This window comes from Bombina bombina, chromosome 3 (genome assembly GCF_027579735.1).
Source record: "Bombina bombina isolate aBomBom1 chromosome 3, aBomBom1.pri, whole genome shotgun sequence".
Classification (NCBI taxonomy): Eukaryota; Metazoa; Chordata; class Amphibia; order Anura; family Bombinatoridae; genus Bombina; species Bombina bombina.
In genome coordinates, this window is record NC_069501.1 from 1,239,225,595 (window position 1) to 1,239,244,619 (window position 19,025).

Consider the following 19,025-nt stretch of genomic DNA (forward strand, 5'->3'; position numbering starts at 1 on the left):
GAATTACAGAAATTGCCTGTACCTTTTTGGCTGCATCATCCAAGGAGTTCTTAACTGCTGAACCGTCCCATTTGTCAACTTTTACTGGTTTATCATCAATCTTCCACTGTAGGAGGAAAGGAAACGTAACTTATTAGTGCATATTACTCAGAACAGGGAAGTGGTGTTATAGAGCAGTACACAATCCATGCTACAAATGTGTGCACATGTAAACGCAAAATGTGCAGCTTGTGAACAATACCTTGTTCAGGGTGACCACGTCTAGTAATAGCACTGTGATTTTACACTACAATACAAGCAGTAATGATGGAAATTCCCACTGGTCAGCAGTTTTCCTATCCTTAATACTGAGCAGACTAGCAAAATAGTTATAGTTCAATAAAAGTGCAAAAATAAAATGTATGTATACAATAACAATAGCCCAATAATTAAATACTTTTATGAGTTTAACAACTAAAAGAGGTCAAACTAGATATGCTCAGGAGCAGCAGCGCACTACTAGGAGCTAGCTGGTGATTGGTGGCTACAAACCAATGCCTCTTGTCATTGGCTCAGCAGAAGTGCCCAGCTAGCTCCTTGTAGCGCACTGCTATTCTGGAGTTAACTGAATGAGCTATGATGGGGGTCTCTGCTTTTTACCCCCTTTGGTTATGGTGTACACACCGATTTAAACAAGTGTTTTTATCTCACGGTGTGGTGGTGGTAGTAGGTTACACAGTGGTTTACAGCAGCCATTACGGGGGGGGGGCGTTTTCCCTGCACCTTCCTGTGAGTTCCAGAGAGTCAGTGAGCTGGTACACGCTTGATATTATTATACTTTATTTATAAAGTGCCAACATATTCCGCAGCGCTGTCCATGGGCACAATAAAACAGTGATACAAAATGCTTGATACAGCACACTTGAGTACCCTGCTCATTTATTTGCAAGGGAGAGAATGAACCCTCCGATCCCCACAAGGCACCTTCTGTTTTTATTATTATTTATAGATTACTAGTCCTAAAGCCCGTGTACACGGGCCATTTTTTGCAGTACAGCGGTTCCACTCCTTGCTCTCTCTCCGCCCCCCCTCTTTTGATCTCTCTCTCCCCCCCTTTGCTCTCTCCCCCCCTTTTTGCTCTCTCCCCCCCCTCCTTTGCTCTCTCCCCCCCCCCTCCTTTGCTCTCTCCCCTCCCCTCCTTTGCTCTCTCCCCTCCCCTCCTTTGCTCTCTCTCTCCCCCCCTCTTTTGCGCTCTCTCTCCCCCCCTCCTTTGCGCTCTCTCTCCCCCCCCTCCTTTGCTCTCTCTCTCCCCCCCTCCTTTGCTCTCTCTCTCCCCCCCCTCCTTTGCTCTCTCTCTCCCCCCCTCCTTTGCTCTCTCTCTCCCCCCCTCCTCTTTTTTGCTCTCTCCCCCCCTCCTCTTTTTTGCTCTCTCCCCCCCTCCTCTTTTTTGCTCTCTCCCCCCCTCCTCTTTTTTGCTCTCTCCCCCCCTCCTCTTTTTTGCTCTCTCCCCCCCTCCTCTTTTTTGCTCTCTCCCCACCTCCTCTTTTTTGCTCTCTCCCCACCTCCTCTTTTTTGCTCTCTCCCCCCCTCCTCTTTTTTGCTCTCTCCCCCCCTCCTCTTTTTTGCTCTCTCCCCCCCTCCTCTTTTTTGCTCTCTCCCCCCCTCCTCTTTTTTGCTCTCTCCCCCCCTCCTCTTTTTTGCTCTCTCCCCCCCTCCTCTTTTTTGCTCTCTCCCCCCCTCCTCTTTTTTGCTCTCTCCCCCCCTCCTCTTTTTTGCTCTCTCCCCCCCCTCCTCTTTTTTGCTCTCTCCCCCCCTCCTCTTTTTTGCTCTCTCCCCCCCTCCTCTTTTTTGCTCTCTCCCCCCCTCCTCTTTTTTGCTCTCTCCCCCCCTCCTCTTTTTTTCTCTCTCCCCCCCTCCTCTTTTTTGCTCTCTCCCCCCCTCCTCTTTTTTGCTCTCTCCCCCCCTCCTCTTTTTTGCTCTCTCCCCCCCTCCTCTTTTTTGCTCTCTCCCCCCCCTCCTCTTTTTTGCTCTCTCCCCCCCTCCTCTTTTTTGCTCTCTCCCCCCCTCCTCTTTTTTGCTCTCTCCCCCCCCTCCTCTTTTTTGCTCTCTCCCCCCCTCCTCTTTTTTGCTCTCTCCCCCCCTCCTCTTTTTTGCTCTCTCCCCCCCTCCTCTTTTTTGCTCTCTCCCCCCCTCCTCTTTTTTGCTCTCTCCCCCCCTCCTCTTTTTTGCTCTCTCCCCCCCTCCTCTTTTTTGCTCTCTCCCCCCCTCCTCTTTTTTGCTCTCTCCCCCCCTCCTCTTTTTGCTCTCTCCCCCCTCCTCTTTTTTGCTCTCCCCCCCCTCCTCTTTTTTGCTCTCTCCCCCCCTCCTCTTTTTTGCTCTCTCCCCCCCTCCTCTTTTTTGCTCTCTCCCCCCCTCCTCTTTTTTGCTCTCTCCCCCCCTCCTCTTTTTTGCTCTCTCCCCCCCTCCTCTTTTTTGCTCTCTCCCCCCCTCCTCTTTTTTGCTCTCTCCCCCCCTCCTCTTTTTTGCTCTCTCCCCCCCCTCCTCTTTTTTGCTCTCTCCCCCCCTCCTCTTTTTTGCTCTCTCCCCCCCTCCTCTTTTTTGCTCTCTCCCCCCCTCCTCTTTTTTGCTCTCTCCCCCCCTCCTCTTTTTTGCTCTCTCCCCCCCTCCTCTTTTTTGCTCTCTCCCCCCCTCTTTTGCTCTCTCTCCCCCCCCTCTTTTGCTCTCTCTCTCTCCCCCCCTCCTTTGCTCTCTCTCTCCCCCCCTCTTTTGCTCTCTCTCTCTCCCCCTCTTTTGCTTTCACTCCCCTCTTTTTTGCTCTCTCCCCCCCCTCCTCTTTTTTGCTCTCTCCCCCCCCTCCTCTTTTTTGCTCTCTCCCCCCCCCCCCTCCTCTTTTTTGCTCTCTCCCCCCCCTCCTCTTTTTTGCTCTCTCCCCCCCCTCCTCTTTTTTGCTCTCTCCCCCCCCTCCTCTTTTTTGCTCTCTCCCCCCCCTCCTCTTTTTTGCTCTCTCCCCCCCCTCCTCTTTTTTGCTCTCTCCCCCCCCCCTCCTCTTTTTTGCTCTCTCCCCCCCCCTCCTCTTTTTTGCTCTCTCCCCCCCCCTCCTCTTTTTTGCTCTCTCCCCCCCCCTCCTCTTTTTTGCTCTCTCCCCCCCCTCCTCTTTTTTGCTCTCTCCCCCTTCTCCTCTTTTTTGCTCTCTCCCCCCCCTCCTCTTTTTTGCTCTCTCCCCCCCCTCCTCTTTTTTGCTCTCTCCCCCCCCCTCCTCTTTTTTGCTCTCTCCCCCCCTCCTCCTTTTTGCTCTCTCCCCCCTCCTCCTTTTTGCTCTCTCCCCCCCTCCTCCTTTTTGCTCTCTCCCCCCCCTCCTCTTTTTTGCTCTCTCCCCCCTCCTCCTCTTTTTTGCTCTCTCCCCCCCCTCCTCTTTTTTGCTCTCTCCCCCCCCCTCCTCTTTTTTGCTCTCTCCCCCTTCTCCTCTTTTTTGCTCTCTCCCCCCCCTCCTCTTTTTTGCTCTCTCCCCCCCTCCTCTTTTTTGCTCTCTCCCCCCCCTCCTCTTTTTTGCTCTCTCCCCCCCCTCCTCCTTTTTGCTCTCTCCCCCCTCCTCCTTTTTGCTCTCTCCCCCCTCCTCCTTTTTGCTCTCTCCCCCCCTCCTCCTTTTTGCTCTCTCCCCCCTCCTCCTTTTTGCTCTCTCCCCCCTCCTCCTTTTTGCTCTCTCCCCCCCTCCTTTTTGCTCTCTCCCCCCTCCTTTTTGCTCTCTCCCCCCTCCTCTTTTTTGCTCTCTCCCCCCTCCTTTTTGCTCTCTCCCCCCTCCTTTTTGCTCTCTCCCCCCCCCTTTTTGCTCTCTCCCCCCCTTTTACTCTCTCTCTCGATCCCCCCCCTTTTACTCTATCCCCCCCTCTTTTACTCTCTCTATCCCCCCTCTTTTACTCTCTCTCTCTACCCCCCCTCTTTTACTCTCTCTCTCTATCCCCCCTCTTTTACTCTCTCTCTCTATCCCCCCTCTTTTACTCTCTCTCTCTATCCCCCCCTCTTTTACTCTCTCTATCCCCCCCTCTTTTACTCTCTATCTATATCCCCCCTCTTTTACTCTCTCTCTCTATCCCCCCTCTTTTACTCTCTCTCTCTATCCCCCCCTCTTTTACTCTCTCTATCCCCCCCTCTTTTACTCTCTCTCTATCCCCCCTCTTTTACTCTCTCTCTCTATCCCCCCCTCTTTTACTCTCTCTCTCTATCCCCCCTCTTTTACTCTCTCTCTCTCTCTCTATCCCCCCCTCTTTTACTCTCTCTCTCTATCCACCCCTCTTTTACTCTCTCTCTCTATCCCCCCCTCTTTTACTCTCTCTCTATCCCCCCCTCTTTTACTCTCTCTCTATCCCCCCCTCTTTTACTTACTCTCTCTCTCTATCCCCCCTCTTTTACTCTCTCTCTCTCTATCCCCCCTCTTTTACTCTCTCTCTCTATCCCCCCCTCTTTTACTCTCTCTCTCTATCCCCCCCTCTTTTACTCTCTCTCTCTATCCCCCCCTCTTTTACTCTCTCTCTCTCTATCCCCCCCTCTTTTATTCTCTCTCTCTCTATCCCCCCCTCTTTTACTCTCTCTCTCTATCCCCCCCTCTTTTACTCTCTCTCTCTATCCCCCCCTCTTTTACTCTCTCTATCCCCCCCTCTTTTACTCTCTCTCTCTATCCCCCCCTCTTTTACTCTCTCTATCCCCCCCTCTTTTACTCTCTCTCTCTATCCCCCCCCTCTTTTACTCTCTCTATCCCCCCCTCTTTTACTCTCTCTCTCTATCCCCCCCTCTTTTACTTACTCTCTCTATCCCCCCTCTTTTACTCTCTCTCTCTCTATCCCCCCTCTTTTACTCTCTCTCTATCCCCCCCTCTTTTACTCTCTCTCTATCCCCCCCTCTTTTACTCTCTCTCTCTCTATCCCCCCTCTTTTACTCTCTCTCTATCCCCCCTCTTTTACTCTCTCTCTCTCTATCCCCCCCCTCTTTTACTCTCTCTCTCTATCCCCCCCTCTTTTACTCTCTCTCTCTCTCTCTATCCCCCCCTCTTTTACTCTCTCTCTCTCTATCCCCCCCTCTTTTACTCTCTCTCTCTCTCTATCCCCCCCTCTTTTACTCTCTCTCAACCTATCCCCCCCCTCTTTTACTCTCTCTCTCTATCCCCCCCTCTTTTACTTACTCTCTCTCTCTCTCTCTCTCTATCCCCCCCTCTTTTACTTACTCTCTCTCCCCCCCCTCTTTTACTCTCTCTCTATCCCCCCCTCTTTTACTTACTCTCTCTCTATCCCCCCCTCTTTTACTTACTCTCTCTCTCTATCCCCCCTCTTTTACTCTCTCTCTCTCTATCCCCCCTCTTTTTCTCTCTCTCTCTATCCCCCCCTCTTTTACTCTCTCTCTCTATCCCCCCCCTCTTTTACTCTCTCTCTCTATCCCCCCCTCTTTTACTCTCTCTCTCTATCCCCCCCTCTTTTACTCTCTCTCTCTATCCCCCCTCTTTTACTCTCTCTCTCTATCCCCCCCTCTTTTACTCTCTCTCTCTATCCCCCCTCTTTTACTTACTCTCTCTCTCTCTCTCTATCCCCCCTCTTTTACTCTCTCTCTATCCCCCCCTCTTTACTCTCTCTCTCTCTATCCCCCCCCTCTTTTACTCTCTCTCTCTCTATCCCCCCCTCTTTTACTCTCTCTCTATCCCCCCCTCTTTTACTCTCTCTCTATCCCCCCCTCTTTTACTCTCTCTCTATCCCCCCTCTTTTACTCTCTCTCTCTCTATCCCCCCCTCTTTTACTCTCTCTCTCTCTATCCCCCCCTCTTTTACTCTCTCTCTCTATCCCCCCCTCTTTTACTCTCTCTCTCTCTATCCCCCCCTCTTTTACTCTCTCTCTCTCTATCCCCCCCTCTTTTACTCTCTCTCTCTCTATCCCCCCCTCTTTTACTCTCTCTCTCTATCCCCCCCTCTTTTACTCTCTCTCTCTCTATCCCCCCTCTTTTACTCTCTCTCTCTATCCCCCCCTCTTTTACTCTCTCTCTCTATCCCCCCCTCTTTTACTCTCTCTCTCTATCCCCCCTCTTTTACTCTCTCTCTATCCCCCCTCTTTTACTCTCTCTCTATCCCCCCCTCTTTTACTCTCTCTCTCTCCCCCCCTCTTTTACTCTCTCTCTCTCTATCCCCCCCTCTTTTACTCTCTCTCTCTATCCCCCCCTCTTTTACTCTCTCTCTCTATCCCCCCCTCTTTTACTCTCTCTCTCTCTCTCTCCCCCCCCCTCTTTTACTCTCTCTCTCTATCCCCCCCTCTTTTACTCTCTCTCTCTCTATCCCCCCCTCTTTTACTCTCTCTCTCTCTATCCCCCCTCTTTTACTCTCTCTCTATCCCCCCCCCCTCTTTTACTCTCTCTCTATCCCCCCTCTTTTACTCTCTCTCTCTCTATCCCCCCCTCTTTTACTCTCTCTCTCTCTATCCCCCCTCTTTTACTCTCTCTCTATCCCCCCTCTTTTACTCTCTCTCTCTATCCCCCCTCTTTAACTCTCTCTCTCTATCCCCCCCTCTTTTACTCTCTCTCTCTATCCCCCCCTCTTTTACTCTCTCTCTCTATCCCCCCTCTTTTACTCTCTCTCTCTATCCCCCCCCTCTTTTACTCTCTCTCTCTATCCCCCCCTCTTTTACTCTCTCTCTCTATCCCCCCCTCTTTTACTCTCTCTCTCTATCCCCCCCTCTTTTACTCTCTCTCTCTATCCCCCCCCTCTTTTACTCTCTCTCTCTATCCCCCCCTCTTTTACTCTCTCTCTCTATCCCCCCCTCTTTTACTCACTCTCTCTCTATCCCCCCCTCTTTTACTCTCTCTCTCTCTATCCCCCCCTCTTTTACTCTCTCTCTCTCTCCCCTCTTTACTCTCTCTCTCTATCCCCCCCTCTTTTACTCTCTCTCTCTATCCCCCCCTCTTTTACTCTCTCTCTCTATCCCCCCCTCTTTTACTCTCTCTCTCTCTATCCCCCCCTCTTTTATTCTCTCTCTCTCTATCCCCCCCTCTTTTACTCTCTCTCTCTATCCCCCCCTCTTTTACTCTCTCTCTCTATCCCCCCCTCTTTTACTCTCTCTCTCTATCCCCCCCTCTTTTACTCTCTCTCTCTATCCCCCCCTCTTTTACTCTCTCTATCCCCCCCTCTTTTACTCTCTCTATCCCCCCCTCTTTTACTCTCTCTCTCTATCCCCCCCTCTTTTACTTACTCTCTCTATCCCCCCTCTTTACTCTCTCTCTCTCTATCCCCCCTCTTTTACTCTCTCTCTATCCCCCCCTCTTTTACTCTCTCTCTATCCCCCCCTCTTTTACTCTCTCTCTCTCTATCCCCCCTCTTTTACTCTCTCTCTATCCCCCCTCTTTTACTCTCTCTCTCTCTATCCCCCCCCTCTTTTACTCTCTCTCTCTATCCCCCCCTCTTTTACTCTCTCTCTCTCTCTATCCCCCCCCTCTTTTACTCTCTCTCTCTCTATCCCCCCCTCTTTTACTCTCTCTCTCTCTCTATCCCCCCCTCTTTTACTCTCTCTCAACCTATCCCCCCCCTCTTTTACTCTCTCTCTCTATCCCCCCCTCTTTTACTTACTCTCTCTCTCTCTCTCTATCCCCCCCCTCTTTTACTTACTCTCTCTCCCCCCCCTCTTTTACTCTCTCTCTATCCCCCCCTCTTTTACTTACTCTCTCTCTCTCTATCCCCCCCTCTTTTACTTACTCTCTCTCTCTATCCCCCCTCTTTTACTCTCTCTCTCTCTATCCCCCCTCTTTTTCTCTCTCTCTCTATCCCCCCCTCTTTTACTCTCTCTCTCTATCCCCCCCTCTTTTACTCTCTCTCTCTATCCCCCCCTCTTTTACTCTCTCTCTCTATCCCCCCCTCTTTTACTCTCTCTCTCTATCCCCCCTCTTTTACTCTCTCTCTCTATCCCCCCCTCTTTTACTCTCTCTCTCTATCCCCCCTCTTTTACTTACTCTCTCTCTCTCTCTCTCTCTATCCCCCCTCTTTTACTCTCTCTCTATCCCCCCCTCTTTTACTCTCTCTCTCTCTATCCCCCCCTCTTTTACTCTCTCTCTCTCTATCCCCCCCTCTTTTACTCTCTCTCTATCCCCCCCTCTTTTACTCTCTCTCTATCCCCCCCTCTTTTACTCTCTCTCTATCCCCCCTCTTTTACTCTCTCTCTCTCTATCCCCCCCTCTTTTACTCTCTCTCTCTCTATCCCCCCCTCTTTTACTCTCTCTCTCTATCCCCCCCTCTTTTACTCTCTCTCTCTCTATCCCCCCTCTTTTACTCTCTCTCTCTCTCTCTATCCCCCCCTCTTTTACTCTCTCTCTCTATCCCCCCCTCTTTTACTCTCTCTCTCTATCCCCCCCTCTTTTACTCTCTCTCTATCCCCCCCTCTTTTACTCTCTCTCTCTCCCCCCCTCTTTTACTCTCTCTCTCCCCCCCCTCTTTTACTCTCTCTCTCTATCCCCCCCTCTTTTACTCTCTCTCTCTATCCCCCCCTCTTTTACTCTCTCTCTCTATCCCCCCCTCTTTTACTCTCTCTCTCTCTCTCTCCCCCCCCCCCTCTTTTACTCTCTCTCTCTATCCCCCCCTCTTTTACTCTCTCTCTCTCTATCCCCCCCTCTTTTACTCTCTCTCTCTCTATCCCCCCTCTTTTACTCTCTCTCTATCCCCCCTCTTTTACTCTCTCTCTATCCCCCCTCTTTTACTCTCTCTCTCTATCCCCCCTCTTTTACTCTCTCTCTCTATCCCCCCTCTTTAACTCTCTCTCTCTATCCCCCCCTCTTTTACTCTCTCTCTCTATCCCCCCCTCTTTTACTCTCTCTCTCTATCCCCCCTCTTTTACTCTCTCTCTCTATCCCCCCCCTCTTTTACTCTCTCTCTCTATCCCCCCCTCTTTTACTCTCTCTCTCTATCCCCCCCTCTTTTACTCTCTCTCTCTATCCCCCCCTCTTTTACTCTCTCTCTCTATCCCCCCCCTCTTTTACTCTCTCTCTCTATCCCCCCCCTCTTTTACTCTCTCTCTATCCCCCCCTCTTTTACTCACTCTCTCTCTATCCCCCCCTCTTTTACTCTCTCTCTCTCTATCCCCCCCTCTTTTACTCTCTCTCTCTCTATCCCCCCCTCTTTTACTCTCTCTCTCTCTATCCCCCCCTCTTTTACTCTCTCTCTCTCTCTATCCCCCCCTCTTTTACTCTCTCTCTCTCTCTATCCCCCCCTCTTTTACTCTCTCTCTCTCTATCCCCCCCTCTTTTACTCTCTCTCTCTATCCCCCACTCTTTTACTCTCTCTCTCTATCCCCCACTCTTTTACTCTCTCTCTCTATCCCCCACTCTTTTACTCTCTCTCTCTATCCCCCCTCTTTTACTCTCTCTCTCTATCCCCCCTCTTTTACTCTCTCTCTCTCTCTCTCTCTATCCCCCCCTCTTTTACTCTCTCTCAACCTATCCCCCCCTCTTTTACTCTCTCTCTCTCTCTCTCTCCCCCCCTCTTTTACTCTCTCTCAACCTATCCCCCCCTCTTTTACTCTCTCTCTCTATCCCCCCCTCTTTTACTTACTCTCTCTCTCCCCCCCCTCTTTTACTCTCTCTCTATCCCCCCTCTTTTACTTACTATCTCTCTATCCCCCCCTCTTTTACTCTCTCTCTCTCTATCCCCCCCTCTTTTACTCTCTCTCTCTCTCTATCCCCCCCTCTTTTACTCTCTCTCTCTCTATCCCCCCCTCTTTTACTCTCTCTCTCTCTATCCCCCCCTCTTTTACTCTCCCTCTCCCCCCCTCTTTTACTCTCTCTCTCCCCCCCTCTTTTACTCTCTCTCTCCCCCCCCTTTTTGCTCTCTCTCCCCCCTCCTTTTTGCTCTCTCTCCCCCCTCCTTTTTGCTCTCTCTCCCCCCTCCTTTTTGCTCTCTCTCCCCCCTCCTTTTTGCTCTCTCTCCCCCCTCCTTTTTGCTCTCTCTCCCCCCTCCTTTTTGCTCTCTTTCCCCCCTCCTTTTTGCTCTCTCTCCCCCCCCTTCCTTTTTGCTCTCTCTCCCCCCCTTCCTTTTTGCTCTCTCTCCCCCCTCCTTTTTGCTCTCTCTCCCCCCTCCTTTTTGCTCTCTCTCCCCCCTCCTTTTTGCTCTCTCTCCCCCCTCCTTTTTGCTCTCTCTCCCCCCTCCTTTTTGCTCTCTCTCCCCCCTCCTTTTTGCTCTCTTCCCCCCTCCTTTTTGCTCTCTCTCCCCCCCCTTCCTTTTTGCTCTCTCTCCCCCCCTTCCTTTTTGCTCTCTCTCCCCCCTCCTTTTTGCTCTCTCTCCCCCCTCCTTTTTGCTCTCTCCCCCCCCTCTTTTACTCTCTCTCTATCCCCCCCTTTTACTCTATCCCCCCCTCTTTTAATCTCTCTCTCTATCCCCCCTCTTTTACTCTCTCTCTCTAGCCCCCCTCTTTTACTCTCTCTCTCTATCCCCCCCTCTTTTACTCTCTCTCTCTATCCCCCCCTCTTTTACTCTCTCTCTCTATCCCCCCCCTCTTTTACTCTCTCTCTCTATCCCCCCTCTTTTACTCTCTCTCTCTATCCCCCCTCTTTTACTCTCTCTCTCTCTATCCCCCCCTCTTTTACTCTCTCTCTCTCTATCCCCCCTCTTTTACTCTCTCTCTATCCCCCCCTCCTTTACTCTCTCTCTCTATCCCCCCCCCTCCTTTACTCTCTCTCTCCCCCCCTCTTTTACTCTCTCTCTCCCCCCCTCTTTTACTCTCTCTCTCCCCCCCTCTTTTACTCTCTCTCTCTCTCTCTCTATCCCCCCCTCTTTTACTTACTCTCTCTCTATCCCCCCCCTCTTTTACTCTCTCTCTCTCTATCCCCCCTCTTTTACTCTCTCTCTATCACCCCTCTTTTACTCTCTCTCTCTCTATCCCCCCTCTTTTACTCTCTCTCTCTATCCCCCCCTCTTTTACTCTCTCTCTCTATCCCCCCCCCTCTTTTACTCACTCTCTCTCTTTATCCCCCCCTCTTTTACTCTCTCTCTCTATCCCCCCCTCTTTTACTCTCTCTCTCTCTCTATCCCCCCCTCTTTTACTCTCTCTCTCTCTCTCTCTCTCTCTATCCCCCCCTCTTTTACTCTCTCTCTCTCTATCCCCCCTCTTTTACTCTCTCTCTCTCTCTCTATCCCCCCCTCTTTTACTCTCTCTCTATCCCCCCCTCTTTTACTCTCTCTCTATCCCCCCTCTTTTACTCTCTCTCTATCCCCCCTCTTTTACTCTCTCTCTATCCCCCCCTCTTTTACTCTCTCTCTATCCCCCCCTCTTTTACTCTCTCTCTATCCCCCCCCTCTTTTACTCTCTCTCTATCCCCCCCTCTTTTACTCTCTCTCTATCCCCCCCTCTTTTACTCTCTCTCTATCCCCCCCTCTTTTACTCTCTCTCTCTATCCCCCCCTCTTTTACTCTCTCTCTCTATCCCCCCCTCTTTTACTCTCTCTCTATCCCCCCCTCTTTTACTCTCTCTATCCCCCCTCTTTTACTCTCTCTCTCTATCCCCCCCTCTTTTACTCTCTCTCTCTCTCTCTCTCTCTATCCCCCCCTCTTTTACTCTCTCTCTATCCCCCCTCTTTTACTCTCTCTCTATCCCCCCCTCTTTTACTCTCTCTCTATCCCCCCCTCTTTTACTCTCTCTCTCTCTCCCCCTCTCTTTTACTCTCTCTCTATCCCCCCTCTTTAACTCTTCTCTCTCTATCCCCCCCTCTTTTACTCTCTCTCTCTATCCCCCCCTCTTTTACTCTCTCTATCCCCCCCCTCTTTTACTCTCTCTATCCCCCCCCCCTCTTTTACTCTCTCTACCCCCCCCCCCCTCTTTTACTCTCTCTATCCCCCCTCTTTTGAGCTCTCTCTCATGTCACACCTGGCCCCGCCCACGTCACACCCGGCCAGCCACAGATGCCAGGTTAGTCTGTTGAAGGCCAGGTGAGTTTGTCTTTGCGCAGTCTCTACGGCGCATGAAAGCTTCGGACAAACACACTTGGCCTTTTATATTATAGGATTGAAGTTCAGGTGTGGAAAGAGGAAGAGCAGCCCTTCTTATGGTACGTTTTGGAAATAAACACTTGTTTAGACAATTTTTTATTTAAAAGGGACAGTCTAGTCAAAATTAAACTTTCATGATTCAGATAGGGCATGTAATTTAAATCAACTTTCCAATTCACTTTTATCCTCAAATTTGCTTTGTTCAATAAAGATAATAAATAAAAAGCCACGTGATCAGGGGGCAGTCTGCAGAGGCTTAGATACAAGGTTATCACAGAGGTAAAAAGTATATTAATATATTATGGTTATGCAAAACTGGGGAATGGGTAATAAAGGGATTACCCATCTTTTTAAACAATAAAAAATTATTGAGGAGACTCCCTTTAAGAGGGGCATTACTGTAATTTACAAACATGAAAATTATAGTAAACTTTTCGGTATTGCTCCAAGATTTTGAACAAATTTGTCAAGTTGTGTAAAAACAGTAAGTCAAGAAATGAACTCAAAAAGCAGCTCTAGGCTAGCATCAAATTTGAAATATGCTACAAAATAATTTTACCGAAAATAACAGGCAAACCCCCCCCCCCCCCCAATAACAGAAAATGCTATTTTTGGCCGAAACGTTTCTGTGGCCGAAATTTCAGTGCATCCCTAGTTTGTGCTTATTTTAGATTTAGAGTGTAATCCAAAGATTGTGACGTAACAAAGGACCATTAGAAACAGTACATTTGATACTAAGAGATGGAAAAAAATTAATAGGAGAAAATTAGAAAGCTGCTTAAAATTGTAATGAAAAAGGGATATGAAACCCAAATGTCTTTCTAAGTTAAATTTTGACTAAACTGTCCCTTTAAGATAAGACCAAGCACAGAAAAGGTTAATGAACGCTGAATAACAAATCTTTATGTCGCGTCAGCAACCAGCAGCATATGGGAGCTTTTTAATAAGTTATGTTTCCTAAAATTAAATCCTGACTGTACTGGCTGCTTTTTAGCAGTGGGAGCTGTCTAAGTCCCACAGTAACCACAATCTATTTATTTAAAAACAGAACACATATTATACTACACTAATTTTATTAAAAGGGACATGAAACCCATTTTTTTTTTCTTTCATGATTTAGATAGAACATCACATTTTAAATAACTTTCTAATTTACTTCTATTATCATATTTTCTTTGTTTTCTTGTTATCCTTATTTGAAAAGCAGAAATAAAAGCTCAAGAGTGTGCACGTGTCTGCAGCACTATATAGCAGCAGTTTTGCAACAATGTTATACATTAGCAGGAGTAATAGATGGCAGCACTATTTCCTGTCATGTAGGGCTTCTGGCATGTGCACGCTACCTACCTAGGTATCTCTTCAACAAAGAATAACATGAGAATGAAATAAATTTTAATAATAGAAGTAAATTGGAAACTTTTTAAAAATTGTATTCTCTATCTCAACCATGAAAGACATTTTTTGGGTTTAATGTCCCTTTAAGTTGCACATAAGCAAGTCTGCTGACATATTTAAGAAGCAGAAACCGCTTTTGCAATGTTAAATTTCGCAGTTCGGTGCAACATCGCAAGTGGCGATTGCAGGCGGTCAGGTTCACTAGTTGCGAACCTGCCTGTCTGCAGGGACAGTAGAACCAACTCACAAGGTATTCAACATAAAAAAATACTAATGGATTTTTAGTGTAATAAAGTACATGGCAACTTAGTAGAGTAGAAACTCTAAACTGTATATTTCATGAAAGGTTATGTATACCGGAGGTTTTTTGTTTTTTAAAGGACAGTAAAGTTAAAATTAGACTTTCGTGGTTCAGACAGAGAATTACATTTTAACCAACTTACGTCTATGATCTAATTTGCTTTGTATTTTTGGTATTTTTCATTGAAAAGCATACCTAGGTATGCTCAGTAGCAACATTGTCATTTGATTCACGGTTTACATTGTAGACAGTGCCTATTTTGTGCAGCCGCACTGAGAATATTTTTAACCCCTTGTTAAAAATAAAAACAAATCCATCACAATTCACTGTTTATATTACTTTGTTGGGGGGGGATCCAGCAGCCCATGATAAAGAAGAGAATAAAGTCTGGTTTTCAGTCTGTATTAACTATATATAAAAGCACTTATTCTGCGGCCTCAGCATTGTCACTGTACTTGTTGGTGCATAATAAGGATGTTTAATAAGGATATTATGCATCAATTTGCCATACTGCTCCATATAAAATTGGCCACAGCCCAAAGAAGCAAAATCCCCCAGTAAATCTGATTTATAGCTACTTTTCCTGACTTTACTTTGCAATATTAATTCATCATCTATCAATGATCACCAGCTCTTGCATTAGGAAATGATTGTCTCAATCGACCACAAAGACAAACAGGAGATGCCAAATACCCACATCTGTTTTTAGAATTATCATCGGAAGAATAAAAACATCCAGGAAATGTGCAAAATATTCAGCCGCCAAACTTGTTTAAAAATCTAAAAACATTAAAGTGAAAGTAAATCCTAGCATTTTACAAACGCTAAGATTGACTATTGAAACAAATAAAGGGGACTTTCATTCATGAAGTATAAAATACTTCATGTAGAAAGCTACTTTATTTGATTCAATCGATAGCCGTTTTTTACCTTATACAGCAGCCCACAGCAAAAAAAAAATTTGTCTAAGAGGTGACGTTTTCACCTCTTAGCCAATAGCCGTGCGGTAAATCCGGCTTGGCGCCCATGGGAATCGGATTTACTGCACGGCATATTGCATAGCTACCAATCACCAGCTAGCAAAAAGTAGTTTATTGATGCACCTGAGCCTACCTACATATGCTTTTCAATAAATAGCATGAGAATGAAGTACATTGCAAAACCTCTTAAAATTGCATGCTCTGTCTGACACATTGAGTATAATTTTGATTTCATGTCCCTTTAAACATAGAACGCACACAAGCTGCTGAGATGGAGATCACCCGGATCAACTAGCACGTGCACGTTGTCACCAGCTGTACACTTTTATGCCAGATCATGTGGTAGTCATTGGTGTATTCATCTGAGGTAGGGAAATCTGTTCCAGCAAACAGCTTGTCACTTACTGCTGGAATATTGTAACAGGAATCTGTGTGCACTAAATAAATATTACTAAGGACAAAACATAAATGCTGTGATACCACAAAGCAGCCCCACAGCTCTCACAGATACCATATGGGATGAGATAGGTACATGGTAGCGGGAGCATTCTTGTTGGATTTTTAGATATGGCATGACTAAGGGGTTAACCCCGAAACGTTGCTAATTTTACAAAGGTCTTCAATAAAGAAATATTTTTTTACCCAACTGTGCTGGTATCCTCGCATTGTTGCATACTTTTTGGGGTATTGCAGTATATCCCCTTACACCGAGCACTGACAGTGGTGCCGTTCTCCCAACTGACTTTGTTGTGGATTTTACTGTGTCAGAGTAAACTTTATACTAAATCAGTGACCAATACCATGAACACAAATGTTGTAAAGAAATGAAAGTTGCCATCTGTTACAGTTTAACTTGATCAAAATGCAGGGGAGGCTATGCCGAAGGAAAATCTAACGTACAAACAGCACTAAAGGATAATCTATGCAAACTGTATCATTTTTATTACCCAAGTAGTTTTTTTATTTTTTATTTAAATATATGAATGTGCATGAGACCTTACACTGAATTAAGACATGAATCCCATTTTTTTTCTCTTATGAGAATACAATTTTAAACACCACTCCCATTTACCACTGTTATCAAATTTGCTTCATTCTCTTGGTATCTATTTCTGAAGAAGAAACTCTCTACTGGGAGCTAGCTGAATACTTTGCATGAGCAATAACAAGAGGCATATGTGCAGCCAACAATTAGCAACTAGCTCCCAGTATTGCATTACTCCCATTGAGACTACCAACTTATATTTTTTCAACAAAAGGTACCAAAGGAATGAAGCAAATCAATTAATAGCCGTAAATTGGAAGTTGTTTCAATGCTCTATCTGAATCATGAAAGACATTTTGGGTTTCACGTCCCTTTAAGCAAAAGACATTACACTTGATATTGGATAAACAGAGCTGTCTTATGCAAACCATATGCACTGGGTGTTACAAATGAAAGGAAGTGGTTTCTGTGACAAGTTCTGTTAAAGCCGTTTTGCACTGTTCACTTCTTGTTTGCCTGCACATCGCTTCATTAAAATGAATATAACTTTACAGTCTAATCAAATACTAATTTTCTTAAAGGGGCATTGTAATAAAAAATAAACTGCACATGAGAGCATTTCAAATTTGAACAGAAGCATTTATGCAACTAAATGTGTAAGCAAAAAGTAATTCTAGAAAAAGCTAGAACACTTATCTGCACTCAGGCAAGCAGGGCAAAAACGGTAGTAGCATTTATATTTGCTAATATGTATTGAAAACGTTCTACTAAAAACAGAAACGCACTACCAAATCACTTACAAATACCTATTAACCCTTTCGTGACAGGGTTAAAGTGCCTACATCGGAACAACTGTTCCGATGTAGACAAATTGAAACTACGCGATCGTGCATACGATCGCGAGATTTCAATTATTGGATCGCATCTGGGGGGCGTCCCTACAATCCTAGGAACGCCCTCCAGACCGCGATTAAATCCCTGAAGCACAGAAGGCTTCAGGACAGCCGTTAGTTATGACGTTCCATTCCGTCATAACGGCTTTAAAGCCCAGTCTAATTATGACGGAATGGAACGGCATAACGGCTTTAAAAGGTTAATCCTTATCGCCCTGTATTTTAGTAGCATAAGTAATACGGAAGCACAAAGACCTAGAGGTCTATACTGTACATTGGATCTAAACAGAAAGGAGACGAATGACGTTTCTACAGAAAACTCTGCATGTTGCAAATGCTAAGTGATAGGGGTTGAATGGAAAATTGGGAGCCAAATAAAATATTTGGGGAAGCTGCATTCTGGCTCTCAGATTTTAGGTTGAACAATTCTGTTCTCAAGTAACTTTTTAGATAAAACTATAGGATGGAACTAATTGAATTTAAACAGATATTTGTGTGTTGCTGTCTATTAACAAGCACACATTTAAAGGGAATTGCAATATATACAATTAAAATTCAAAATGATTAAAGTCTAAAAGATTAAAGGGACACTGAACCCAATGTTTTTTTCTTTCTTGATTCAGATAGAGCATGCAATTTTAAGCAACTTTCTAATTTACTCCTATTATCAATTTGTCTTCGTTCTCTTGCTGTCTTTATTTGAAAAAGGCATCTAGGGTTTTTTGGTTCAGGACACTGGACAGCACTTTTTATTGGTGGATGAATTTATCCACCAATCAGCAAGAACAACCCAGGTATTTCACCAAAAATGGTCCGGCATCTAAACTTACATTCTTGCATTTCAAATAAAGATACCAAGAGAATGAAGAAAATTTGATAATAGGAGTAAATTAGAAAGTTGCTTAAAATGTCATGCTCTATCTGAATTACGAAAGAAACAAATTTGGGTTCAGTGTCCATAAGTTATGAAACCCAAATGTTTTTCTTTCATGATTCAGATAGAGAATGCAATTTTAAACAACTTTCTAATTTACTCTTCGTTCTCTTGGTATCATTATTTGAAAAAGCAGGAACGTAAGCTTAATAGCTGACCAATTTTTAATTCACCTGGCTAGTGCTACACTTAGCCACCAATCAGCAAGTGCTACCTAGGTGCTGAAACAAAAATGGCCCAGCTCCTACGCTTAATTTCATTCTTTTCAAATAAAGATACCAAGAGCACTTAGAAAATTGATAATAGGATTAAATTAGAAAGTTGCTTAAAATTGTATGCTCTATCTGAAAGGAAAAAAATGTGAGTTTCATATCCCTTTAATAAAATAATCCCAAGTAGGGAAGAGGAAAACAACCACCCAGTGAAAAAATCTAAACATACCAAAAAGCCTGGCATTCCATCCCCCCAAACATACCAAACACCAAAAAGCCTGGCATGCCATCCCCCAAACACACCAAAAAGCCTGGCATGCCATCCCCCAAACACACCAAACGCCTGGCATTCCATCCCCCCCCCAAACACACCAAAAAGCCTGGCATGCCATCCCCCCAAACATACCAAAAAGCCTGGCATGCCATCCCCCCAAACATACCAAAAAGCCTGGCATGCCATCCCCCAAACATACCAAACACCAAAAAGCCTGGCATGCCATCCCCCCCCCCCAAACACACCAAAAAGCCTGGCATGCCACCCCCCAAACACACCAAAAAGCCTGGCATGCCATCCCCCAAACACACCAAAAAGCCTGGCATGCCATCCCCCAAACATACCAAAAAGCCTGGCATGCCATCCCCCAAACATACCAAAAAGCCTGGCATGCCATCCCCCAAACATACCAAAAAGCCTGGCATGCCATCCCCCAAACATACCAAAAAGCCTGGCATGCCATCCCCCAAACATACCAAAAAGCCTGGCATGCCATCCCCCAAACATACCAAAAAGCCTGGCATGCCATCCCCCAAACATACCAAAAAGCCTGGCATGCCATCCCCCAAACACACCAAAAAGCCTGGCATGCCATCCCCCAAACACACCAAAAAGCCTGGCATGCCATCCCCCAAACACACCAAAAAGCCTGGCATGCCATCCCCCAAACACACCAAAAAGCCTGGCATGCCATCCCCCAAACATACCAAAAAGCCTGGCATGCCATCCCCCCAAACACCAAAAAGCCTGGCATTCCATCCCCCCAAACACCAAAAAGCCTGGCATTCCATCCCCCAAACATACCAAAAAGACTGGCATGCCATCCCCCAAACATACCAAAAAGCCTGGCATGCCATCCCCCAAACACCAAAAAGCCTGGCATGCCACCCCCCAAACATACCAAAAAGCCTGGCATTCCACCACCCCCCCAGCAAACAGCCTGGCATGCCACCCCCCAAACATACCAAAAAGCCTGGCATGCCACCCCCCCAAACATACCAAAAAGCCTGGCATGCCACCCCCCCAAACATACCAAAAAGCCTGGCATGCCACCCCCCAAACATACCAAAAAGCCTGGCA

General features: G+C 46.5%; 1 protein-coding gene across 1 annotated transcript in view; it reads right to left on the reverse strand.

Annotated features, from left to right (window-relative positions):
* The window catches only part of SPCS2 (signal peptidase complex subunit 2), a 33,094-nt gene that overhangs the window by 10,885 nt on the left and 3,184 nt on the right, over positions 1–19,025 (reverse strand). The window contains exon 2 of the mRNA XM_053708750.1: positions 23–106. Within this exon, the coding sequence (XP_053564725.1) occupies positions 23–106 (84 nt within the window). The remainder of the gene's footprint in view (positions 1–22; positions 107–19,025) is intronic.